Here is a 27,415-nt window from a genome sequence, read left to right on the forward strand (position 1 = left end):
GTTCAAGGTTTAATCATTTTTGTAATTCAAATTCAGAGCCCTAGATAGATCAGCTAGCATAATTATATATTAAGTTGGCGAACTTGTGACAAAATTTGATAATTTAATGTTGGTAAACACTGTGCAATTTATCATGACTCATTACTGTTGTGTTATGCTCGTGTTTTTATGTCCTTTCGTTCTTACTGTAGTTAATTTTACAAAATTGCTTTCAATGAATGTTGTGTATCACATTGATAATCTTCATAAAAAGTTAAAATGACTTAAATAGATGGCTGTGATCTATAAACAATACTTAATTAACTGCATGGGATGTATTATGAAGTTGAAGTGATGAAATTTATCAAAATTATATCTACACTTAAGGTGTAACATTTTAATTAGTTATTTTTGTATAATATATTTTGTTTAAAAAGATATATATTTTCTCCAAGTTTAATTTTGAACTTATTAATAAATACACGAGGGTTATGTTTAGATTATTAATATAATTAAAGGATTATCAAAGAAATTTTTGTCTTCATGTTTCTTCAGTATAACTTAATAATTTTCTCTTAATGAGATTACAACTAATAAATTTCCAAATTTTTTTCATAATAGTCTCCAAAATTTCATCTTTGGTGATCGTGCTAGAATGAGATTAACAAGTTGTTGTGGGTAGGCATCCGCCCCAGAGAGTTTCCGAGCCTTGGATTGTGCATTAACAAGTTGTTGTTGGTAAGCATTCACCTCGATTTTCTGAAGTCAACCCATATAATGACTGGACTTTATGTAAATCACGTTTTTGTCTTCTAAAACTCTATTTTTAAAAAAGCAAATTTATTTAATAGTGAAAAATTACAAATTTCGAGCTTCTATAACAGATTCATTACTAGACTTCCAATTTCTTACAATACTTCTTCATATTTATAGATAAAAACTCAACTTGCACAATTACAATTAACAATAATTTTATTGAAATTCCTGGTGAAATGGTTTTTCTCAAATGTAATTTTGAACTATTTTTATATAAAAAAGTTTTTAAACAAAAGTCACAATTGTTAGTCTCCACCGTGACTAAGTAAATGTTTTTTCAACTTATATTTCTGGGAAAAACATTTTAAACAAATGTCACATTTGAAAGGCCTTTTTTCTGTGTGATTAATTAAATGTCTATCCAAATTATTTTTTTGTGTAAAAGTTTTTGAACAAATGTCACATTTAAACGGCCTTTCTCCTGTGTGACTACGCATATGTCTATTTAAATGATGTTTATGTAAAAAACTTTTCAAACAAATTTCACATTTGAATGGTTTTACTCCTGCGTGAATAAGCAAATGTGTATTCAAATTGATTTTCTGGGAAAAAGTCTTTGAACAAATGTGACATTTGTGTGAATTATCTGCAGTATGTCCAAGCAAATGTATTTTCAAACTATAATTCTGTGAAAAAGTTTTCGAACAGATGTCACACTTAAATGGCTTTTCCCTTGTGTGAACGCGCAAATGTCTATTTAATTGATGTTTATGTGAAAATTTTCTTAAACAGATTTCACATTTAAATGATTTTTCTTTTTTATGGCCTTTCAAATGTATGTTAAAATTAAATTTATGGAAAAAACTTTTCAAACAAATGTCACATTTGAATGTCTTTTCTTCTTTGTGAGTTATCAAATGTTTTTTCAAACAAGGTTTCCGTAAAAAGCTTCTCAAACAAATGTCACATTTGAATGGTTTTTCTCCTGTGTGTGTACGCAAATGTTCCATCAAACTACCTTTCTGTGTGAAAGTTTTTGCACAAATATCACATTCGAATGGCTTTTCTCCTGTGTGAAGCAGCAAATGTGTCTTCAAACCACCTTTCTGAGAAAAATTTTTCATACAAATATCACACTTGAATTTTTTTTCTCCCGTATGTACACACAAATGTTGAATCAGATTGAATTTCCATAAGAAAGATTTCGAACACATGTCACATTTAAAAGGCTTCTCCCCTGTATGAATACGTGAATGTTTATTTAAACTGTATTTTCGTGAAAAAGTTTTGGAACAAATGTCACATTCGAATAAGTTTAAATCATTTATCTTTTGACCACCACATATACTTGACTTGGAATTATCACATTTTCTATTATATTTTTCGATTTTCCAACCATCCTCAACAGTTTCAATTTCAGTTTTCGCATTATTGTTAACAGCACTGTCTGTCGTTCCTTTTTTTCTACAAGATTCATTCTTCATACAATAACATGTGGAAAAGTGCCAAAGGAATTCGATTTGTTTCGCATATAATAATCCACACAATTCACAGATTATAATCCCATTAATAATATTCAGATTAAGATGTTTTCCATTTTTTAGCAACACTGTAAAAAAAATATTAAAGTAGTTTTTATACATTCGAAATTTGTGTGTACTGAAAACTCTATTTTTTTCCAAGTTTAACGTGCACCAAATAAAGGACTGGTACAAGAACTATTACAAAATTAAAATAATTATATTTTCTTATACAGCTTGATGAAGTTTTTTTAACAAATCTTATTGTTTGTGCTCAATACATTTTTATTTATTACGTTAAGAATTTATATTTACTTGTAAAGGCGGCAACGTCGCCTGGTTGCGTGTTGGTCGCTAGACCGGCAAGGTGTAAAAAAGAAGCAGAGTTGAATAAATATTAGAAGTCACTTGTTTGTATTCATTATTCGCAAATTTAATTTTGATTTAAGTTATTTAATAGTGTAAGTATAAGCTCTCAACACTCATATTTGAATGGATTTTCTCCTGTGTGACTAAGCAAATGTCTATTTAAATGATGTTTGTGTAAAAAACTTTTCAAGCAGATTTCGCATTTGAATAGCTTTTCTTTTGTATGACTTATAAAATGTGTATTCAAATGAATTTTTTGTGAGAAACTTTTAAAACAAATGTCACATTGGTAAGGCTTTTCTTCTTTGTGAGTAACTGAATGTGTTTTCAAAGAAGATTTTCGGTAAAAACTTTTCGAACAAATTTCACATTTGAATGGTTTTTCTCCTGTGTGACTTAGCAAATGTGTATTCAAATTGATTTTCTGGGAAAAAGTCTTTGAACAAATGTGACATTTGTGTGAATTATCTGCAGTGTGTCCAAGCAAATGTCTTTTCATACTAGAATTTTGTGAAAAAATTTTTGAACAGATGTCACATTTAAATGGCTTTTCCTTTGTGTGAATGCGCAAATGTCTATTTAAATGATGCTTATGCAAAAAAATTTTCAAGCAGATTTCACATTCGAATAGCTTTTCTTTTGTATGACTTTGCAAATGCGTATTAAAAGTAAATTTATGTGAAAAACTTTTCAAACAAATTTCACATTTGAACGGTTTTTCTGTTTCGTGAGAAATTGAATGTATTTTCAGAGAAGATTTCTGTGTGAACTTTCTCAAACAAATATCACATTCAAACGGCTTTTCTCCTGTGTGACTACGTAAATGTCTGTTTAAATGATGTTTATGTAAAAATGTTTTTGAACAGATTTCACATTTGAATAGTTTTTCTATTGAATGGCTTTTCAAATGTATATTAAAATTAAATTTATGGAAAAAACTTTTTAAACAAATGTCGCATTTGAATGTCTTTTCTTCTTTGTGAGTTATCAAATGTTTTTTCAAACACGATTTTCGTGAAAAACTTATCAAACACATTTCACATTTAAACGGCTTTTCTCCTGTGTGATTACGTAAATGTTCCATCAAACTACCTTTCTGTGTAAAAGTTTTTGCACAAATATCACATTCGAATGGCTTTTCTCCAGTGTGACTACGCAAATGTGTCTTCAAACCACCTTTCTGAGCAAAATTTTTTAAACAAATATCACACTTAAATTTTTTGGTTCCTGTGTGTGTACACAAATGTTCAATCAAATGAAATTTCCGTAGGAATGATTTCAAACAAATGTCACATTTAAAAGGCTTTTCCCCTGTATGAATACGTGAATGTTTGTTTAAACTATATTTTCGTGGAAAACTTTTCAAGCAAATGTCACAATTGAATGAGTTTTTGCTTGCATTTAAATCATTTTTCTTCTGACCATCACATATACTTGACTTGGAATTATCAGATTTTTCGTTTTTCCAACCATCCTTAACAGTTTCAATGTCATTTTTCACATTACTGTTAACAGCAGATTCTATTGTTCGATTTTTTCTACAACATTCATTTTTCTGGTAAAATTCCTGTTTCATACAATGACTTGTGGAAAAGTGCCAAAAGATTTCGATTCGTTTTGTGTATAAATTTCCACATAACTCACAGATTATAATCCCATTAATAGTATTCAGATTAAGATGTTTTCCATTTTTTAACAACACTGTAAAGAAAATTAAAACTAGTTTTTATCAATTTAAAATTTGTGAACATTTTTATGAATTCAAAATTTATGTACCTAAAACTTCTCTGAATTTTTGTTTCTTTTTAAATACAATCGAAATAGAAAATTATTAATTGAAAAGCAGCAGTTTAAATACACTTTCCTAAAATGTTTACTATGTTCATTAAAACGTATATTACTGAAACTTTGTCGCTTGAAATATGGGGAATTATGTGTCAAATTCGGTAGTTTTAATGAATAACTTAAGCTTTTGACCTGGAGAGCTGACCACAACTTTGTCAAACATCGAAAAAGCAGCAAAGAAATCACAATTTTTCAAAATTGTGGTGATTATAACTTTAAAGAACTAGTTTTTGAAACCCTGATGTTCTGATTTCTTGCAGGTTTGTTTATAATGTTGGCCCAATGAATAATCTAAGTTTGTGACCTCGAGAGCTGACTGAAACTTTGACAATATACAAAAAAACCGCTATTTTTATCAAATTTTGCCGATTATAACCCTAAAGAACTAGTTTTCCAAATCCGGTAATTCTTATTTCTGTGGAAATGTACAAACATTCATGACACATACTGATTTTTAATAATATATGGAAAAAAATAACAGATAAGCATAAACAAACTATTTAAAGCTGAACAAATTTTTCATTTCAGTTAAAATAAATATTGATTATATAAAAATATTGACAAAAAATTTTTACATCTTAATATTATAACAATGAGTGTAACATACCTCGTGATTTAGTTCCCTTTTCAGTTTTTATTCTCAAAGATTTAAATTTCTTTTGATTATTGGGTTTATCAACTATATTAAAGTTTTCCTCTTTTTTTACGGCCACGATAAAATCTTCAAATACTTGAACTGTGTTTAAATCGTCACTTATTTCTTGTTTAATAGGATGCATATTAATTATATCTACATTTTGAAAAGCGACAAAATGTTTTTCATCACTTAATTCTTGTTTAACATTCGTATTCCAAATAGAATCATCGCGAATATCGATTTCATCCTTAATAACTTTCTGATTCTTATCCATTCTGTCCGTATTATATCAAATTAGAATTAATTAAAAGTTATTTCAACAAAAATTGTAAGATATAGTTAACATGGACTGTGGTCTTACACACAAGTTACATGCGAGACAATGAAGTTAGGCAAACATTCTTCTTCTATTTCTATAATATGATCTAAGTGTCTAGTTAATCAAAGATTTGCTCTTGGTAGCTACCAAAGATTATAATCTTGCTGCACTGGTAAAACTATTTCATGAAGCCTTCTTTGTAGCAGAACCAGTGCTAGTGTCGCTGTTCTTAGTAGTAATGCAAGAGAACCAGTTCACTGTGCTGCTTGCACTGGGTCTAGAGTCAGTGTAATCTGGAAACGGTAGCACTACAACTCCGTCATCGGACAAATGTAAAATATTAAAAAGTACTAAATCGTTCTCCATTATTGTTAATACTACAAAGCCTGAATCAATCAAATTCAACAAAAGCTCCTTTGTTCTCTGCACAATATCGTTCTTTGTATCCGACCGAATTAATTCTATACACTCATGAAATGGCCTGCACTGGTTCAGTTCGTTACAGATCCAGTGTAACTACCAAGAACAAATCTCAAGTCACAATCTGAAACCATAGAAAAATTTAGAAAACAGCTGTCTTACATCAGAATAGCGGCCGTGTGGTAATTAATCGACTTTCTCGTATTTACCGTGTACTATTTTTTGGGTAGTAAGAGTTGTTTTTTTGATTTATGGTGTTAATAAGACCCTAAAGATACTTTTTAGATCTATTCCAGTGAAACTAATACAGCTGAAGATGAATATTGTCTAGTCTATCTGCAAGTAAGCTTTCAAGCAGTATACAAAATTTTGAACACTTGTGTCAGTTTTGTATTTAACTTTGAAATCGATTAGTGCCGATCATGAAATAAATATTAATAATGTAAAATTGTAGAAAAATGTATCCGATATTATTGGATGTATTTGGAAGCATTGAACTTGTTAAATGTAAGGACAGATTAAATAGGGACATAGGGCCAATTCCTTACAGCTTTATTAGTTGAGGATTAAAAGATTCCCGCTGAAATTAAATTCGCGGGGGAAGGTTCAGTGTGACTTTGTTATTTAGTTGATATTATTGTGGAAGATGAAAGAAAAATGAAAAACCTGATATGGTATGAATGTAGAAGTTGTAAATGAATTAGAGTATGCAGATTTAAAAAATATAACCCTCAAGATATATTTTCACAAAACTTTTATTTAGAGTGATTTTATTACGTATTTTTTCATTAATAATATTGGGCAATTCCATTAAAATTTATCATGATGTTAATATATTTATTTAAGCATTTTAACGGTCTCTTTATACACAAATTATTCTCCTTCTTCTTACCCTCCATACTTGAAAACCAATAGAACTAAACTTGTTAAGAGAACTACTAAAAATCTGTACACTGTTGACAAAGATTTCGGACAAGATGAAAATTTATTAAAAGTAAAACAAATCAAGTTGAAACAAGTTTTATTTTAAGAATATTGAAAGATAACACTTTTTGATTGATGGACATATTTTGTCTCTTTCATTTTATTTAGCTGCACTCTATGGAATTAATTTTTCAACTACACGTGACATTCTTCTTATAAGTTTTTTAACAATATTATATATGTATATTATTCCAAGGCGTTTGAAGGGCCTTCCAAAGATCATCCAAAGAAGTGGGATTCAATTTTCTAACTTTCTGATCCAGTTCATCCCACAATAATTCTATTGGGATTAGATCCGGGGGGGTCATTTCATTATTTCTAGCTTACCACTATCTTCTTTATTATTTAAATAGTAGTTTTTAATAAGTAACGTTAACCATTTCCTCACACCATCATAGAGCCACCGTACATTTGAAATATTTTTATATAAAAATGTTTTTAAACAAATGTCACTTTTGAATTGTTAGTCTCCAGTGTGTCTAAGCAAATGTGTTTTCAAATTATATTTCAGGGAAAAACTTTTTAAACAAATGTCACATTTAAAAGGCCTTTTTTCTGTGTGATTACGTAAATGTGCATTTAAACTATTTTTTTGTGTGAAAGTTTTCAAGCAAATATCACATTTAAATGGTTTTTCTCCCGTGTGAGTAAGTAAATGTCTATTTAATTGATATTTATATAAGAATGTTTTTGAACAGATTTGACATTTGAACAGCTTTTCTTTTGTATGACTTAGCAAATGTGGTTTCAAAGAAGATTTCTGTGAAAAACTTTTCAAACAAATTTCACATTTGAATGTCTTTTCCTCTGTGTGATTAAGCAAATGTACACTTAAACTTCTTTTCTGTTTGAATGTTTTTAAACAAATATCACATTTAAACGGCTTTTCTCCTGTGTGACTACGCAAATGTCTATTTAAATGATGTTTATGTAAAAAAGTTTTCATGCAGATTTCACACTTGAATGGCTTTTCTTCAGTGTGACTTCGCAAATGTGTATTAAAATTAAATTTATGCGAAAAACTTTTCGAACAAATATCACATTTGAATGTCTTCTCTTCTTTGTGAGTAATCAAATGCTTTCTTAAATAAGATGTTCGTGAAAAACTTCTCAAGCATATTTCACATTTAAACGGCTTTTTTCCTGTGTGACTATATAAATGTTCCTTCAATCTACCGTTCTGTAAAAATGTTTTCAAACAAATATCACATTTGAATGGCTTTTCTCCTGTGTGATTGCGCAAATGTAAATTCAAACTACTTTTCAGTGAGAAAGTTTTTGCACACATATCACATTTAAACGGCTTTTCTCCAGTATGACTACGCAAATGTGTCTTCAAACCATTTATCTGAGAAAATTTTTTCAAACAAATGTCACATTCAAATTTTTTTTCTCCTGTATGTACACACAAATGTTGAATCAAATGAAATTTCCGTAAGAACGATTTCGAACAAATGTCGCATTTAAATGGTTTTTCTCCTGTATGCCTACACAAATGTCTCTTGAAATCACTTGTCTGTGCAAAAGTTTTCAAGCAAATGTTACATTCAAACAAGTTTTTGCTTGTGTTTAAATCATTTATCTTTTGACCACCACATATACTTGATTTGGTATTATCAGATTTGCTGTTATATTTTTCGTTCCTCCAACCATCCTCAACTATTTCAATTTCAGTTTTCACATTATCGTCGAGATTTCTATTAACAGAAATGTCTGTTGTTCCTTCTTTTCTACATCTATTTTTTTTCATATAATGACTTGTAAAAAAGTGCCAAAGGAATTCTCTTAGTTTTGTGTATACATTTCCACACAATTCACAGATTATAATCCCACCCATTCTATTCAGATTCAAATATTTTCCATTTTTTAGCATTCCTATAAAAAAAAAACTGAAACTAATTTTAATAAATTCGAAATTTGTGTACCTAAAGCTTCTCTGAATATTTTATCTTTATTTAAATAATTAAACACAACCAAATTTGGAAAAACTAAAATTCATATGTAATTGTATACCAGACAGGCTTCAAAGATGATGTAATTCAATATTCGTCAAAGTATTAGCCAGGAAAGCAGTTGTTTTCTCCATTGAAGAATGGCAGAATACATTTTCGAAATATCAAATTTTGAAATTATTTCAGAGGTGAATAGTAGAAATATAATAGTATTTACATTTTGGAATCCATAAACAACATTAAAGTTGAAGAAATAACTGAAAAACTTTTCTTATGGTTCTTCTGATTATTTCCAAATAAACATTATTCAAAATATCTAAAGTATTGAGGAAAATCAAAATATATAAAAATATTAACATAAAATTGTTACGTAAAAAGAGTATACCGTTAAGTATAACTCACCTTGTGATTTAGTTTCCTCTTCAGTTTTTATACTCCACGATTTAAATTTGTTCGGAATATTGAGTTTATCAACCCTATTAGAACATTCCTCTGTTTTTACGACGACAATAGATTCTTTAAATACTTGAGCTATGTTAAAATCATTACTTATTTCTTGTTTAATAGGATGCTTACTAATTGTATTTACATTTTGAAATGCGACATTATAAATTTCATCACTCAATTCTTGTTTAATATTCGTATAACAAATAAAATCATCGTGAATCTCGATTTCGTCCTTAATTACTGTTTGCTCCATATCCATTCAGTCTGGATTGTACCAAATTAAGAATTAAATGAACTTTATTTAAACCAAAATTGTTGGATAATGGTGTTACAAATATGCAATGCCGTGAGTAAACATTCTTCTTCTATTTCTATAATTAAATCTAAGTATGCAGTTAAGCAAGTCACAATCTAATAACCATGGAAAAATATATGTTATAATAACAGCCGTGGGGTTTGCCGGTTCAAGTTAAATTTAAGTGAGAAAGTTTTAAAGTAAATTTCACATTTGAATAACTTTTTTCTTCATGAACACGCACATTTTTTCTGTTAATTTTTTGATCTTCATTTATATATGACTTTAAATTCTCAATGAATCTCATATCTTGCAACTTGGTTTTCAAATTATGTTTATTTTTAATACCTTCATTGAGATTTCTATAAGTGGGTAGATCAATTATTTGCCTTTCTCTACAATTTTCATTTTTCTGGCTAAGCTTCATTTTATAGTGAAATTTTTTTTGATTCATAAAATGGTTTGTATAAAAGTGTTTAGTATTTCTATTGGTTTTGTGTACAAATTTCCACAATATACACAGATTTTAATCCCGAAAATATTCTTTGAGTTGAAGCATTTTCCAGAAATTATCAGTAAGGAAAATAAGAACCTTTCTTTCCCAAAACTTTTGAATAGATGGCAGCATTATTAGTATTTTCAAGAATATATGTACTAGCAAAATCTGTGATTACAAGGTAGTACTTGAAATACCTTCATGTTCCAAATATTTTGGTTTCCGGACCACAATGCGACTGGAACGGCAGTGAAAGGCCCCACTCAATCTTTATGGAAATTGAGTTTTAGCCCTTTTTTCTGAAATTTGGTACAATTATTGTTTGAAGTGTCACTGGGTCATCAATGGGGTAAGTTGCTTTAGAAACATCATAAACATTCATCAATCAATTAAGGTAAGATGAAATAGTCCTGGTCATTAGAGACAAGAAAGTGCAGTGGTGGTTTTGGGGTTATCGTCAGATTTTTAATCAGCTTGCTTCAAATTATCATTGCGTCAGGTTTTGGAAAAATTGAAAAAAACCCAGAAAATGAAATTGAAAAAGTTTCATAAAAGCTGCAAAAGTAATATAGGTACATCTGATATTAACAGAGTGAAATTTGCAGATTCTTCTAGCAGCTACTAAATACTTGAACAAAAAATAATTATTTAAACAGATTAAATACCTGAAAGCAATCATGTAACTTTTACGGTTTAAAAATTATAATTGTATCATTTATCAAGAATATCATTAGTAAGTCAATTACGGTTCAAATAATATTCATAATTACTATTTACTATTATAAATCAAGCTAAAAAAATGAATTATTTTAGAGATTACTCGCATTTTTTATGTCAAAAACTTAAAATTCTTAGAATATGACAACAATGATGTGAAATATGTTAAACCAAAATTAGAATGGTATTCACCTTTTGATTCTCTGATTTAGTTGCAAACATAGATTCTCTAAAGATTTGAATTGTGTTAAAGTCATTTATTTCATGTTTAATACGAGGCATACTACTAGTATTTTCATTTCGAGGAACTGTCTAGGCGCTTCGTCACTCAATTCTCGTTCAACATCCATATAACCATCAAAATAATCTTTAATTTTTTGCACCAAATCTTGATTTTATCAAATTGAGTTTTTTTCAATATAAAGCAAATTATAATAAATGCCAGCATAAATTCTTCTTCTATTTTTGAAGCAAAATGGAAATCTTTAATTAAACAAGCCAACGTTGTGAACCTCGTACCTTATTATAATCAGTTATTAGTTGCTGTATGTTGTATAGAAAAAGGCAAAGGATAAACTATAGAAATCACAAAACTTAGCGATAGTGTAATAAAAATGTGTCATTACTGTCAATGTCAATATATTAAAATTCTTTTAAAACAGAAGAATGTAATGTATTGCTGAATTGTTGATTATGATTTTTTCTTTCAAGTACAGAATTTGTGAGAAAAAAAAAACGTTTAAAAAGCAACTTAATACACAAAAATAGATATTTGATTACTTACTTTAATCGCACTTAAATAAATAAATAAAACAAAAGTTTTGGTGTCTCGTATACACTGAGACTCGAAAGAATCTAACCAAAGATACACGAGTCCATTTGAGAGCCTGTTACGAGGGAGGTTCATATTGTTTCGATTGATACGTGGTTGGTTCAATAAAAACTCCCGTCTTTTTCCGGTTGTCAAGGCGGGTTGTAATAAAAGTCTCGTTTAGAATGAATATTTAATCTCTGCTAATGTAGCTCACAATAATTAATTTCGCTTGAAGTGGTACAGTGGTTTTTAGGTAGGTAAAAAGACTGGGGGAAGGGGTTGAAAAATAATTTGTTTAAATGGTTGTTATTTCTGTGTGACTTTGTAAATGTTTATTCAAATTTCTTTTATATGAGAAAGGTTTCGAGCAAACATCGCATTTAAATGGTTTTTCTTTCGTGTGAATTCGAAAATGTTTATTGAAACAAAATTTTTGCAGAAAAGTCTTGGAACAAACTTCGCATTTATACGACTCCTCCCCCGCGTGACTAAGAACGTGTCTTTTCAAATTATAATTCTGCGTATAGGATTTGAAACAAACGTCGCACTTGAACGGTTTCTCCCCCGTGTGGCTGCGCATGTGTATGTTGAAATAACATCGAGTTGAATAATCTTTCGAACAAATTTCACACTTGAACGGTTTCTCTTCGTTGTGATTGATCAAATGTTTCTTCAAACTAGATTTGTCCGTAAAATGCTTCGAGCAAATCTCGCACTGAAATGGTTTTTCTTTTGTGTGAACTCGAGAATGTCTATTCAAACAAAATTTTTGCGGAAAAGTCTTGAAACAAATGTCGCACTTGTAAGGATTCTCCCCCGTGTGGCTGAGCAAATGTCTTTGCACGCCGCATCTCTGCGAATAAGTTTTCAAGCAGATGTCGCACTTGAACGGCTTCTCTTTCGTATGGCTGCGCATGTGCACGTTTAAACCGGTTTTCAGAAGGAAACTTTTCAAACAAACATCGCATTTGAACGGTTTTTCTCCCGAGTGTTTAAGTATGTGTATCTTCAAATTGCCCTTCTGCGTAAACATTTTGAAGCAAATGTCGCATTTGAATGGCTTCTCTCCTGTGTGGACACGCGAATGTTTGCCTAAATCAGTTTTCTTTGAAAAGGCTTTCAGGCAAATGTGACACTCGAACGATTTTCTTCCTTTTCTATTCAAATTTCCACCGTTTTTTATATCCAACTCTGAGTTATCGACGAATCTAATATCTTGCGACTCCGTTTTCAAATTATGTTCGACTATTTCAATTTCGTTCTTGACGTTTTCATCAAATTTTCTGGCGGGATCAATTAATTGTCTTTTTTTAAAACTTTCATTTTTCGTTTTACATCGCTTCGCAAAATGATTCGTACAAATGTGCCTAAGCAATTCCATCTGTTTCGTGTATAAATTTCCACACAATCCACAGATCTTAATCCCCGCAATAATATTTACATTCAAATATTTTCCATTTTTTAGCAATCCTGTAAGAGAAATTAGAACTGTCCTTTCACAAAATCAAAATATTCAAATTTTCTTTGTACCTGATATATATGAGGACCGTTTTTTCTTCAACCTCCGATAGGCTATATATAAAACAACAATTTTATCACCAAAAGATTGGTACAATCGTTGAACCAGATCATCCGAAACGACAGATTCGCGTCCTTTGCCCCCTACGGCCATCTTTAAACTTCCGACGCCATTCACGCACAACACCATCACTCATGAAGTTTTCCCCATACACACGATGAATTTCTGCAGCTCTACGGCCTGTAGAAAACGAATCACACTTGGCGGGAGCATCAATAATGGCGAAAATGTCGTAGCACAACGCCGACTGACGTCCGAATGGCGGAGTGTGTAGTCTACAGCGCATGCCCGCGTAGCGATCGGAGATTTAAAAAAAAAACGGCCCTCGTAAAATAATATGATTGGATGATTTAAGCTAACTCTTCAACATTCTTGTTCTCGGAGCGAAATAGGAGTGAAGACAGTAATTTTGGCTAGGATACGAAGAAAAAAGTAAAATAAAGAAGACAGTTCAATACATAAATTCGAAAAATCGTGTGCAGTATGTACAAAAGACTAGCCCTTCATGGGACCCGAATCCTTCTGTGGTATCAGCTACCAAGCATCGGAAAAAACACTGGAAAAGAAGGTACATCTAACCTAACCTAACCAATTATTAGGACAACCTACAGGGGCTGAGACAGACCAAGACTCTTCTGAGAAACTATAACCTGAGAAGATCTGCTGAATGTATCAACCTAAGTAAGAAAAATCTACGAATACTAACAGGAGTCCTATCGGGGTACTGTCAGCTCAACAAACACCTGAAGATGCTAGACTTGGCAACCTCTATCTATATTGTCTCGAAGTGTGAGAAACTAAGGAACTCCTGAGCACTACACCTGGGAGCCTATGAAAAAGGAGACAAAGATCTCTGGCGATAAAAGCTGTCCCACATTCTAGAGTTTTTGAAAAGAGTGAGATTGATAGATCACACTGGGTTCTCCAGTATCGCAGCAAGAAAGGAGGGACACAATAGATTCTTTGGGTTGCAGTGTATACTAGACCCCAAACATATATCTACACAAAACACAACTGTTATTATCCAACCAATGGACCAATGAATGAATTAGCTTTGTTTATCAACTTTAGTAATTTTTCTTTAACAACAAATAAATGAACGATAGATTATGTTACATTAAATATGTCATATCATATTCTATTTGAAAATGCTCTCTAATCCACAATCCACTATCACATGATTGACTTAAATATGATATGAAAATTATAGGAATTTCTTCTGACCCTCTTCACTACTGTTGCAATTTATTCAAAACCCTCCATAAAGTGATCATTCCTAAACATATACGCCCCCTTAGGCTAGTCATTGTCTCCCAGATTGAAAAAGAATAAAATAATGGATTTAAGCAAACAAAAAAATAATTCATTAAATGTATTATGTAACTAAATAAATATCAGTTTAGGTTTAAATAATATTCTTAAATCGTAATACTATAAATCAAACAAAAAATTCAAGCTACTTATATAAATATGCAATTATTAGGCTAGTGAATAACCCTACACATTTAGAGATTATTCATTACTTTTGATTTTGTCAAGAACTCATAACTATTAGCATATAAAAATAATTCCAAAATAATGATGCCACTTACCTTTTGATTTAATTCGTTTTCCAGGATAGTTGAATTTGTTTTGAATATTTGGTATATGAACTTCATGAAAACTGTCTTTTTCTGATTTAGTTGCAATAAAAGATTCTCCTAACATATCAACTGTATTATCATTTATTTCTTGTTTAATACTATGAGTATTCATATTTTGAAAAACCATCTTCGGCGCTTCGTCATTCATTTCTCGTTCGACATGTATATTCCAATCATTCTGAATATCGATTTCATTCTTGAAGATTCTTTGCATCGTATCCATTGTCTTGATTTTATCAAACTGATTAACAAGTGTTATTTAAACAAAACATTCGTAACCAACGTAGAGATAATTCTTCTTCTATTTCTATTAATCAAGACATTGTTTCGCATATATGTAATACATATATGCCAAATTCCCAGTAAGTATATCAAGGATCATAGAAAAATAAAAAATCCGTTAATTCTACTCGCATATTTTTGAAATTAATTTGGATTCTGGTTAATAATCTCAATACTCTAATATTGGCAATGTAATTAATGTCTTTAAAATAATTTGGTTTCCAAAATTTCAAGTGCTTGTATGAACTAAAAATCTTAATCAAAGAAAAAGTATTGCTTTTGACTTGCTTTGTTTTAGAATTGTCAAACAAAAAGAAGATGAAAAGAAACTTAAAAACACCTATCATATAAAGCAAGGATACTATACACAACTTCGAAAAAAATAAAAGTTAAAAAACAGAACATATATTTATATTATATATGCAAGAAAGGCAATGACATATTGGAATTGTTTATTTTTGTAACATACATGGTATTTATAATGCAATTTATACTACAAGTAGATTTTTTTGTTATATAATTACATTTTTCTAATCGAATATTTTAGTAGTTACAAACATATAATTTTTACTTTGCTTGTGCATTCGAACTTTTTGTGGAAAAAATATAAAATATATATTTAAATATCTCTCGAATGCCTATTTAAATTAGTTTCCAGTGTGAAAACAAATGTTACATTTAAATGATTTTTGTCCTACATAACTACACAAATGAGTATTCAAATTATTTTCCAGTAAGAAAGTTTTTGAACAAATGTCACATTTGAATGGTTTTTCTCTTGTGTGACTAATCAACTCAAATGGCACATTTAAACGAATTTTCTCCCTTATTATCAAGTAAATGCTTATTTAAAACAATTTTTTTCCATTTCTGACCTTCATTTATATTTGATTTAAAACTATCAATGAATTTCATATCTGACAATTCTGATTCTTTAACTATTTCAAAATCATTTTTCACGTTTACATTGAGATTTTTGGAAATGGGAAAGTTAATTATTTGCTTTTTTCTACAATTTCTATTTTTTGGACACAATTTGATTTTGTATGGTAATTTCTGCTGATTCATACAAGGACTTACAGAAAATGATTAAGGAATTCTATTTGTTTTGTGTATAAGTTTCCACAAAAACCACACATCATAATACCAGCAATAGTATTTGAGTTTAGGTTTTTTCCGTTTTTTATCAGTCCTACAAGGAAAATTAGAACCATTTCTTCAGTTGAATAATACTGTTCCTGGAGCAAAATGGGGTAGAGAAAATGGTCAGAATGTTAGATGCATTTATCAAATTTTAGTTGAGGAAGTTATCAGGTGAAGGTTGAAGGACTATAATGCACGAATAGGTAAAAAGAAACTATACTAGCAAAAGAATATATCATGCAAGTAGATCTGGTGCAAAACAAAATTAAATATTTCCAGTCCGCCTACCCCAAAACAATAAAAAAAATCACAAGAACAATTCACTTAAGAAAATCTCGTTAGGGAGAAGAACTGATAGTTGACATACATCTGAAGAAAGCTAGAATTTGTTGACAACTGATGATAGTTTAACAGTCAAAGATTAACTAATCAAACTACCACTTAATAACAATTTTGATCAAAAATTGTTTGGATATAGACTTCTTCCTTAACAACTTTTTGCTTCACATTCATTTCGTCTTTATTAGATTTTATAATGTTATTTGAGTGAAGAATATAAGTAAATAAATAATGAATTGTGAAACTATTTCTTCTTTTATTTCTAAATTCAGTATTAAGTTAATGAGAACTTAAACGCGAAAAAAGTTATATGGTTTAAAAGTAGTTCTAATAAAAACAAAAAAAGAAGAAGACATATAACCATAATATTAAAAATTGATAATTTATGGAAAAAATATCACAAAAATTACAATCAAAATAAAATTAGAAAATCAATACAAATTTAATGAAGAAATATAGTCTGAATGGTGTGTATGTAAAAAATGTCAGATAATTTGAACTCTGTCAATTTTACTCAAATCAGATAAAATGAGATATTCACCTCCCCTCTTACTGATGCAGCAAACTTTTGTTTTATGGAAATACCTTATATCAGTTATTTGACGAATTATTGAGAAGTTTGAGAATATAATTACTTGTTTTTTGATTTCATAATTAAGATTTTTGAATCACTTTTTTATGCGTGACAGCGCAAATGTATATTGAAATTATTTTTTAGTGCAAACGTCATATATAAATGGCTTTATTCTTGTATGACTGCGCACATGTGTAATTAAATTATGTTTTAGTGAAAAAGTTTTGAAGCAAATGTCGCATTTGAATGGCTTCTCTCCCGTGTGATTACGTAAATGTGTATTCAAATTATTTTTCAGTGAAAAGGTTTTAGAACAGATTTCACATTTAAATGACTTTTCACCTGTGTGACTTCGTGAATGTGTATTCAAACTACTTTTATGCGAAAACGTTTTTGAACAGATTTTGCATTTGAATGGTTTTTCTCCTGTATGATTACGCTCATGAGTTATCAAATTATTTTTCAATGAAAAAGTTTTCAAGCAAAATTCACATTTGTATGGCTTTTCTCCTGTGTGAATACGCAAATGTATATTCACACTACTTTTTTGAGAAAAGGTTTTAGTGCAAATTTCGCAATTAAACGGTTTTTCTCCTGTGTGACTACGCAAATGTCTATTCAAATTATTTTTCAGTGAAAAAGTTTTCAAACAAATGTCACATTTGAACGGCTTTTCTCCAGTGTGACTACGCAAATGATCATTCAAATGAATTTTCTGTGAAAAATATTTTGAACAAATGCCACATTTGAATGGTTTTTCTCCTGTGTGAATACGAGAATGTATCTTCAAACTACCTTTATGTGAAAACCTTTTTAAACAAATTTCACAGTTGAATTGTTTCTCTCTAAAGCGTTTACGTAAATGTCTGTTAAAGACACTTTTTATTTCTAACCCTGAATTTTTAGTGGAACTCTTTTCTTGCAATTCCATTTTCAAATTGTGTTCATCTATTTCTATTTCATTTTTCACATCTTCATCAAGTTTTCTATGAATGGCAAGATTCTTTTGCCTTTTGTTTTTCTGGTAAAATTTCTTTTCATACAGGAATTTCTTGTGTTCCATACAATGATTTGTAATAAAGTGGTAACGCAATTCTATTCGTTTTGTATATAAATTACCACAAAACCCACAGATCTCAATCCCAATAACAGAATTTGAGTTTAGGTGTAGTCCTGAAAGGAAAAATAAAACTGGTGTTTGAAGACCAGAAAATCGAAAAAAAAAAATAATTTTTAAATACACACAACACAATTGTACTACCAGAAAATCTGCAGACTGAACCTGATATATCAGTTTTCATCTGTAAATGTGTAGTGCCTACAATGGTTTACATTGATAAGGGTTGATATAGGAGTTTTGAGATAGACAAACAGAATCTTATAAATGGATATGACTTTATTGTTTTTCAAAATATTCTCTATTCAGATCAATTGCTAAAGCATTTGTTCCGTGTCCAAAACATGTGATTTGAACACATCAACCTTCTTCTTCAGGTGTACAAATATGAGTGAGTGCTCGCATTATCATGATGGAGAATGATTTGTGCGGGAACAGCTTTTGTTGAATTTGGCTTGTTTTCAAAGACCTATACAGTCAATTGTTGTTTATTTTGGGGCCGTCGCCTAACGCGACATTATAAACGAAGTATGTCATAAATATCCATTTATTTGCTCCATCCCACAGCCCCAGGGACAATTGAAAGGTGAAAAAAATATGAAAAAAGTAAATTCCACGTTGTCTTTACTAAATACTAATAATATAAAAATTATGAAACTGTAAAAACTTTTGGTTTTTATGTATCAATATCATAGGAGAAATAAAAATTTTGTGATATTATTTCGTGGGTTGTTTATCTAGGTCATCAAACTAAACAAGGAGAGCACTTTTGCAAATTTGGAACACTATTGTTATTATCAGCATAGCATGAATTTTCAATAAGGTTATGTTAAAATAATCAGAAGATTAAAATAATATAAAGTATGTGACTTTGAAATAACTATTATTTATTGGAACTCACCATTAAATTTGATACGCCTTCCATATTTCAATTTGTTTTGAACATATGGTACATTAACATAATGAAAGCTGTCCATATCAGTTTTGACTGTGTTTAGATCTCCATTAATTTCTTGCTTAATATTATACGTACTATAAGTATTCACATTATGAGAATCAGTCATAGGTACTCCATCACTCAATTCTTGTTTGACATTCATATTCCAAATAAAATCCTTTTGGATGTCAATTTCTTTCTTTACAGCTTTTTGCTCTAAATCCATGTCTCGATTATATCAAATTAATAATAAATATTTGAAGAGAAACTTATAAATAAGTTCTGTTTACATATTATTGCCTAAACATCTGGAATTTAGCAAGTCCCATTAAGTTATGTTATGGTTCGTAAAAAAACAAGCTCAATATTCACTTCCTTAGCAATACTTTGTTTGAAATAAATTTTATCTAAATTATGTTGAATTAATCATAATTGAACTATTTTCAATCAAAGAACAACCCAAGGAAATATATAAACAACTTGTAAATAAATTCTTCTTGTCTTTTTACATAGTAGCCTGAACGCCTGGTTTAGCAAGTCACAGTTGAAAACTGGCTAGTAAAAAAAGCTGGGCTATGTAATATTCATTTTCTTTATTGAAAACGAGAAAAACCCACAATTTATTTAAAAAATCATTTGGAAACCATATTCACTAATCAGCTGATTACGGAGCCCAGAACCATAGACATAGTAATATTAGACGACGCAAATCATGCAATGTCTATTTTGAAGGAGAGGCTCGTTGGGTTTTTTTGTGATTGGATTGAAGATATAATTCATGTGAAGGAAGGGATTTATTATGTGTGTGTCTGATATAGGAATTTCCTCTACATAATTCTATATTGAAATTTTCCAAATTCATAAAGAAACAGCCATTGTTCTGTTGTGCGGTGATTGGTGTAACAAGAGCAGTGCGGTGGAAATACGATACAAGAAATTTAGGGGATTAAAGAAACATCTTATGAAGTGTAAAGGTACTTCTATCCTCCATACCGTAACTTCTTTTAATATTGAAACACGTCTAATATTACTAAATCTATACCCAGAATATGGAGTGCACCTCATAGCTCAGAACAATTTACAGTCACTCGGCATAGAAGATTATCTATGGTCTCTTTGTCAAACTTCTGTTCAATATGACGTTCTAGATGTTATTTAAGTGCAGAATCCCATGGGCTCGACGCTCATGAACGATGAATGAAATATCAATTGGAACAAACTTCGGTAAGTTTTGTGTCAAGTGTCAAATTTGAAAACATGTCATACACTAATTTTTCATTTGTTGTCGTGTTCCAAATACAAGATGTTTGATTAATTGAATATAAAATACGAATACACTTCTTTGAAACTATATTTTTAACTATAAATATATACCTTCCTTAACCCTTTTATGGCCTTCTTCACTAAGTAATAATGCATATACCCAATTTGTCTCTGAATCCAATCATATAAGAAAATTTGGTTGTAAGCAAACACAAATGTAAAACTAAACAGATCTAAATGAGTTTGAGTACAAATCTTAAAAACGACAATTTGAAACATGGGTTTGAAGCATTGTGCACCCATGTGATTGATTGGGTGCTCAAACTGTATAATTTGGAAGGAACTTTTATTAACTGTGTTAGTATTTATTGAACATCAATTGTAGTTATCAAATTGTACAATTTACGAACCCAATAAAGCACAAGCATGTTCCGAATTGTCGTTTTTGAGATTTGTGGGTCAAACTTGGTGAGCTACCAACACAAACTGTAGAATTGAGATTATGTAGAAGAAGGTAACCATAGTAAAAAATATAGTTACAAAGAAGTGCTTTCCATCATATTGGTATTTTGTATTCATTTAATCAAGTTTCTTATATTTTGGACATGGTAATAAATAATTTGCTGTATGTTTTAAAATTTAACTTGACCGAAGTTTGTTTTAATCGATTCATGCGTGCCAAGTTTATAAGCATCTAGCTCGAGAGATTCGTGAACAAAGTGCTTAATAAATTCGAAAGCAAGTGATACGATTTTGTGTTTACAAAAAATAACATGACAGTATTTTTTTTATATTTTATGTTATCACAAACGAGCCCCCCTAGGTTAGGTTTTCATTTGAATTACCTAGGAACTGGTATTTTATACCCTAAAAAAAAACGACAAGTATATATAATAAATAATTATATTTTGTTAACAAAAATGTATTTAATCATTTCTCTTTCCTTTTTATTAAAGAAGTTTCCAAACAAATATGACACTGAATTTTTGCTTTGGCTTCACTGAAAATTGATATTCAAACTATTTTATGTGAAAACGTTTCCAAACAAATCACATTTTAATTGTTTATTTCCCCGATGACTGTGATAATGTCTGTTTAAATTACCTTTCTGGGAGAAAGTTTTTAAACAAACGTCACATTTGAACGGCTTTTCTCCAGTGTGACTACGTAAATGGGTTTTCAAATTATTTTTCGACGCAAAAGACTTGGAACAAATGTCACATTTGAATGGCTTTTCTCCTGTGTAACTACGCATATGACTATCCAAAGAATCCTTCAGAGAGAAAGTTTTTAAACAAATATCACATTTGAATGGTTTTAGTCCTGTGTGACTACGAGAATGTCTATTCAAATGAATTTTCTGTGAAAAACTTTTCAAACAAATATAACATTTGAATGGTTTTTCTCCAGTGTGACTCAAAGTATCTTTACGTGAAAAAGGTTTAGAACAGATGTCACATTTGAATGGCTTCTGTCCTATGTGACTGAGCAAATGATTATTCAGTTGATTTTTCTGCGAAAAAGTTTTTGAACAAACGCCGCATTTGATTGACTTTCCTCCTATGTGAATAGAAAAATGTTTATCCAAACTATTTTTATGCAAAATGGTTTTTGAACAAATTTCACATTTTAATGATTTTTCTTCGGTGTAATTGCACCAATTTCCGTTACTTTTCCTCAATTCCTGACGTTCTACATTGAAATAATTATTTAAGCTGACATCTTGTTTTAGATCATCTTCAACTATTTCAATTTTTACATTGTCCTTTAAATTTCTGAACACAGAAAGGTCAATTACTTGTTCCTCCTTTTTGCAACTCACATTTTTTTGGTTGAATTTCTTTTTATTTAGCAATTTCTTCTGTTTTACACAATGGTTTGTGAAAAAGTGGTGTAGTAATTCTATACGTTTTGTATATAAACATCCACATAACCCACATATCATAATCCCAGTAATAGTATTTACTTTCCAGGGTTTCCAATTTTTTAGAAGTCCTGTAAAGAAGATTCAAGCTGGTTTTTAAAGAGTTCAAATTTTTTATACAAAATTAATCAAAAAATTAGATGATTATAACGTTTTAATGAGGGGGATGACAATAATAAGGCGAAATACATGGAACTTAACTTAAACCGTCAATGCATTAAATTGGAACTACTACTTTGTTCTTAATTCTCATTAACGATTTGTCATACTAATTAATAGCGCTCAAGAATGTAATACAAACATACATAACTTAATAAGATTAATTGTAACTTACTTTTAAATTTTCTTTTGATGTTATGCATGTCAAATCTATAAGACCCATATCCCTTCATTCCATTTGCAAATTTAGACTCTTCCAATATTTGCACCGTGTTTATATCTTCATCAATTTCTTGTTTAATTTTCACATTTTGAAAAATTACGGTATCCACCTCGTCACACAATTCTTGTTTTATGTCTGTGTTATTCATTTCATTTTGAAAGAAGGTCTTAGGTGCTTCCTCATTTAATTCTTGTTTAATGTCTATATTCCACAATAAATCATTTTGGATGTCGATTTCTTCCTTAACGAGTATTTGCTCCATATCTATTCTGTCTGAATGATATGAATGAATTAAATAATGTTATTATTTGGATAAAAACTAACAGAACTTTAAAATTGTATCAATAAAATCTACTTCTTTTTTAATATCAGTTTGTCGCCTAAACAAGCAAGTCAATAATTCGTTTTGAAAAGGTCTTTTCCTTAACAATAATTAAAAACCAATAATGCTAAATTAAATACTTAAGAATTATGCCGTACTTGTTTTTTTCTATTCGGATTAGTCACTACTGAATTATAAAAGATAGAATTCTAAAATTTTGTATTGGGTAGTTCTTCGCTATAATTATTTTGGCTGAAAATGCCATCGAACATTTTTGACATGGATTTGTTTAGTTATCTTCTCTTCAATAGTTTTTGAGGAATCTGTTAACACAGTCGCAAATTATCTTGTGTTTTTTAGTTAGTAAGTTTTAGTATAGTTAAGAAAGCGAAGAAGATTGGACATATGTCAAAGAATGACAGTTTGAAAACTAACAACATTATTAAATACAATAACAATACATCCAATCAAATGTAAATTAAAACATCTCAAAAAAAAAATAACAGAACGCGGACTTATGGTAGATTTTTCATTTAGTATTTTCGTGATTTTCTAAATTTCTTATAACCACAGTAAAAGATATCCTTCTAAAAACCATTTTGTGACAGAAAAATCAGTGATGACAATATAATTAAAAGTGTAGACGAATTTAAAAAGGTTATTATATGATGTAGGGGTTATAAGATTAAATAACAATAAACTAAAATCTCCATACAAGTATGGGAAGAATTATCTGGATAAAATGTATGCAAAAAATGTTTCATCTGTATATGGTATGGTATAAATAATTTGTTTTTTCCAAACTTTCAATTTTATATTTAAATTTTCGCTTCATTTATTTTACAATGGAATATATTACACATGTAATGTAATTATAAATACAAGAGAAAGAAAATAAACATCAATTTATGTAATAAGATTATTTTACTATCGTGAAGCCGGATTTTTTATTTATTGTAATTCTAGAACCGAATTATTGAGAAAATCGTTTTGTATAAATAATCGCTTGTTAATCTGCGACCAAGTTTGTCTGAATAATTTGATGTCATATCGAAATAGTAAAAAGTAAACAATGAATTTAAGTAAATTATATAAGTTAGTGAATACTAAGTCTTACTGGATAAATAGAGAGTAGTTTAGTCCATAGTTTATTGTTACTAGTGTTTCAGATGCACCTCGAAATACCCATTATCAGTTGAATGAAAATCTACAGTTTACAGTACATCTTCTAACAAGTATTGCATTTAAATCGTTGTCCGCCAATGTGACTACGTTTGTGAATCGTCAAATAACTCGATCTTGTAAAAGTTTTCGAACAAATATCACATTTGAAGGGTTTTTCGCCTGTGTGTACCCGCACGTGTCTTATTAAATCGCTCCTATAATTGAACATTTTTGAACAAACTTCGCACTTAAATCGTTGTTCGCTGGTGTGACTACGTTTGTGTTTCATCAAATAACTCGATTTTGTGAAAGTTTTCGAACAACTGTCACATTTGAACGGTCTTTCGTCAGGTTTTTCTTCTGTGTCATTACGCACGCTATGTGTGTAAATGTGTTTTAGTAAGTTACTTTTTCTATAATACAATTTAGAGCATATTTCACACTTGAATCGTTTTTCTCCTGTATGTACGAACATATGTTGTACCAAACTACTTTTAGCTGTGTAACTTTTGTAACAAACTTCACAGTGATAATAAGGTTTTTCACCAGTGTGATTGCGAATGTGTTTAACCAAACTTCTTTTGAGTGTGAAAGATTTCAAACAAGTTTCACATTTAAATGGTTTTGCCCTAGTGTGAAAACTCATATGTTTAACTAAACTACTTTGGACTGGGAACAGTTTGAAACAAATTTCGCATTCAAACGATTTTTCATTTGTGTGAATCTTTTTATGATTGAATAAATAATTTGATTCTGTGAAAGATTTTGAACAAATTTCACATTTGAAAGGCTTTTCAGTACTATGAATTCTCTTTGTGTGGCTTATTAAATTTATTTTTCTAGTGAAAAATTTAGTGCAACTGTCACATTTGAATGGCTTCTCCCCAGTGTGACAAAGCATATGTTGAACTAAGCTGCTTCGAACTGAGAACAATTTGGAACAAATTTCACATTGATATGGTTTTTCGCCGGTGTGAATGCGCATGTGATGAACTAAATTTCGTTTGCAACTGAGCAATTTAGAACAAACTTTACAAGTAAATGTTTTTTTGCCAGTGTGACTGCTCATGTGTCTGGCTAAACTAGTTTCAAGTGTAAACCGTTTGAAACAAGTTTCACATTTGAATGGTTTTTCATTTGCATGAATTTTGTTGTGTTTAACTAAATCACTTAATTTTGCTAATAATTTAGAACGAATTTCACATTTTAATGATTTTTCTTCTGTGTAATTGCACCAATTTCCGTCACTTTTCCTCAATTCCTGATGTTCTACATTGAAATAATTATTTAAGCTGACATCTTGTTTTAGATCATGTTCAACTATTTCAATTTTTACATTGTCCTTTAAATTTCTGAACACAGAAAGGTCAATTACTTGTTCCTCCTTTTTGCAACTCACATTTTTTTGGTTGAATTTCTTTTTATTTAGCAATTTCTTCTGTTTTACACAATGATTTGTGAAAAAGTGGTGTAGTAATTCTATACGTTTCGTATATAAATGTCCACATAACCCACATATCATAATCCCAGTAATAGTATTTACTTTCCAGGGTTTCCAATTTTTTAGAAGTCCTGTAAGGAAGATTCAAGCTGGTTTTTAAAGAGTTCAAATTTTTTATACAAAATTAATCAAAAAATTAGATGATTATAACGTTTTAATGAGGGGGATGACAATAATAAAGCGAAATACATGGAACTTAACTTAAACCGTTATTGCATTAAATTGGAACCACTACTTTGTTCTTAATTCTCAAGAATTACAACTGGAATAATAATCTATATATTCTGATATTAAAAGTTATAATGAATTTGTACCAAAAATTATTACATGGAGTTAGAATATAAAATTTGAATCAAAATCTATGTAAGGGTTCATTTTAATAGCATTTGGGCTTCCAATCTCATATCTGATTTTATTCGATCTTAGCATTAACGATTTGTCATACTAATTAATAGTGCTAAAGAATGTGATACATATATACATAACTTAATAAGATTAATTGTAACTTACTTTTAAATTTTCTTCTGATGTTAGGCATGTCAAATCTATAAGACCCATATCCCTTCATTCCATTTGCGAGCTTAGATTCTTCCAATATTTGCACCATGTTTATATCCTCATCAATTTCTTGTTTAATTTTCACATTTTGAAAAATTACAGTATCCACTTCGTCACACAATTCTTGTTTTATATCCGTGTTATTAATTTCATTTTTAAAGAAGGTCTTAGGTGCTTCCTCATTTAATTCTTGTTTAATGTCTATATTCCACAATAAATCATTTTGGATATCGATTTCTTCCTTAACGAGTATTTGCTCCATATCTATTCTGTCTGAATGATATGAATGAATTAAATAATGTTATTATTTGGATAAAAACTAACAGAACTTTAAAATTGTATCAATAACTTCTTTTTTAATATCAGTTTGTCGCCTAAACAAGCAAGTCAACAATTCGTTTTGAAAATTTCATTTCCTTAACATTCATTAAAAACCAATAATGGCTAAATTAACTACTTAAGAATTAAACCGTACTTGTTTTCTTCTGTTCGGATTAGTCACTACTGAATTATAAAAGATAGAATTCTAAAATTTTGTATTGGGTAGTTCTTCGCTATAATTATTTTGGCTGAAAATGCCATCGAACCAGAAATTATACGCATATTAAAATAAACATAGAGCCAAACATAAAAATGAAAACACATTTGGACGTGATCTTGAAGACTATGCATCCATGTTTCTAACCTTTTCAATTTTACTAGTCTTTTTATCGGGCAGCATATAATCCCACGGTTTTTCAGCTTTAAACATTTTTGACATGGATTTGTTTAGTTATCTTCTCTTTAATATTTTTTGAGGAATCTGTTAACACAGTCGCAAATTATCTTGTGCTTTTTAGTTAGTAAGTTTTGGTATAGTTAAGAAACCGAAGAAGATTGGACATATGTCAAAGAATGACAGTTTGAAAACTAACATTAGTAAATACAGTAACAATACATCCAATCAAATGTAAATTAAAACATAATCTCAAAAAAAATAACAGAACGCGGACTTATGGTAGATTTTTCATTTAGTATTTTCGTGATTTTCTAAATTTCTTATAACCACAGTAAAAGATATCCTTCTAAAAACCATTTTGTGACAGAAAAAACAGTGATGACAATATAATTAAAACTGTAGACGAATTTAAAAAGGTT

General features: G+C 29.7%; 6 protein-coding genes and 1 long non-coding RNA gene across 9 annotated transcripts; 1 reads left to right on the forward strand and 6 right to left on the reverse strand.

Annotated features, from left to right (window-relative positions):
- Window positions 1-233: 233 nt before the first annotated feature.
- Window positions 234-5,667, reverse strand: LOC130447528 (zinc finger protein OZF-like). Of its 2 annotated transcripts, none has more exons than XM_056784397.1 (2): window positions 5,077-5,667; window positions 234-2,344 (listed from the first exon to the last, which is right to left on the reverse strand). In XM_056784397.1, exons 1-2 carry the CDS (start codon window positions 5,378-5,380, stop codon window positions 1,041-1,043), a joined length of 1,608 nt encoding a protein of 535 aa, XP_056640375.1. In that variant the 5' UTR covers window positions 5,381-5,667; the 3' UTR covers window positions 234-1,040. The 2 variants fall into 2 exon arrangements, with proteins under 2 accessions (XP_056640375.1, XP_056640374.1); XM_056784396.1 differs by having other exon boundaries at window positions 661-4,325; window positions 5,077-5,517.
- A 353-nt stretch (window positions 5,668-6,020) lies between these two features.
- Window positions 6,021-6,695, forward strand: LOC130447551 (uncharacterized). Its single transcript, XR_008910262.1, has 2 exons — window positions 6,021-6,074; window positions 6,131-6,695. It is a non-coding gene; the product is annotated as an uncharacterized LOC130447551 (long non-coding RNA).
- Window positions 6,696-6,855: 160 nt separating this feature from the next.
- On the reverse strand, window positions 6,856-11,231 carry LOC130447532 (gastrula zinc finger protein XlCGF57.1-like). 2 transcript variants are annotated; one of them, XM_056784403.1, is made up of 3 exons: window positions 10,929-11,231; window positions 9,184-9,599; window positions 6,856-8,704 (listed from the first exon to the last, which is right to left on the reverse strand). In XM_056784403.1, exons 2-3 carry the CDS (start codon window positions 9,485-9,487, stop codon window positions 7,293-7,295), a joined length of 1,716 nt encoding a protein of 571 aa, XP_056640381.1. In that variant the 5' UTR covers window positions 9,488-9,599; window positions 10,929-11,231; the 3' UTR covers window positions 6,856-7,292. The 2 variants fall into 2 exon arrangements, with proteins under 2 accessions (XP_056640381.1, XP_056640380.1); XM_056784402.1 differs by having other exon boundaries at window positions 9,184-9,492; window positions 10,929-11,127.
- A 400-nt stretch (window positions 11,232-11,631) lies between these two features.
- Window positions 11,632-15,523, reverse strand: LOC130447539 (zinc finger protein 112-like). The gene is made up of 2 exons (XM_056784413.1): window positions 14,722-15,523; window positions 11,632-13,020 (listed from the first exon to the last, which is right to left on the reverse strand). The coding sequence occupies exons 1-2, from the start codon at window positions 14,993-14,995 to the stop codon at window positions 11,846-11,848; spliced, it is 1,449 nt and encodes a 482-aa protein (XP_056640391.1). The 5' UTR covers window positions 14,996-15,523; the 3' UTR covers window positions 11,632-11,845.
- LOC130447544 (gastrula zinc finger protein XlCGF52.1-like) lies at window positions 15,451-19,802 on the reverse strand. Its single transcript, XM_056784419.1, has 2 exons — window positions 19,129-19,802; window positions 15,451-18,283 (listed from the first exon to the last, which is right to left on the reverse strand). The coding sequence occupies exons 1-2, from the start codon at window positions 19,388-19,390 to the stop codon at window positions 17,244-17,246; spliced, it is 1,302 nt and encodes a 433-aa protein (XP_056640397.1). The 5' UTR covers window positions 19,391-19,802; the 3' UTR covers window positions 15,451-17,243.
- Window positions 19,803-21,314: 1,512 nt separating this feature from the next.
- On the reverse strand, window positions 21,315-23,204 carry LOC130447545 (zinc finger protein 611-like). Its single transcript, XM_056784421.1, has 2 exons — window positions 22,686-23,204; window positions 21,315-22,422 (listed from the first exon to the last, which is right to left on the reverse strand). The coding sequence occupies exons 1-2, from the start codon at window positions 22,993-22,995 to the stop codon at window positions 21,452-21,454; spliced, it is 1,281 nt and encodes a 426-aa protein (XP_056640399.1). The 5' UTR covers window positions 22,996-23,204; the 3' UTR covers window positions 21,315-21,451.
- Window positions 23,205-23,808: 604 nt separating this feature from the next.
- Window positions 23,809-26,899, reverse strand: LOC130447530 (zinc finger protein 883-like). The gene is made up of 3 exons (XM_056784400.1): window positions 26,754-26,899; window positions 26,231-26,551; window positions 23,809-25,791 (listed from the first exon to the last, which is right to left on the reverse strand). Exons 2-3 carry the CDS (start codon window positions 26,538-26,540, stop codon window positions 24,284-24,286), a joined length of 1,818 nt encoding a protein of 605 aa, XP_056640378.1. The 5' UTR covers window positions 26,541-26,551; window positions 26,754-26,899; the 3' UTR covers window positions 23,809-24,283.
- Window positions 26,900-27,415: the final 516 nt, after the last annotated feature.

The sequence above is a fragment of the Diorhabda sublineata genome, chromosome 8 (assembly GCF_026230105.1).
Source record: "Diorhabda sublineata isolate icDioSubl1.1 chromosome 8, icDioSubl1.1, whole genome shotgun sequence".
In the NCBI taxonomy this organism is placed as follows: domain Eukaryota; kingdom Metazoa; phylum Arthropoda; class Insecta; order Coleoptera; family Chrysomelidae; genus Diorhabda; species Diorhabda sublineata.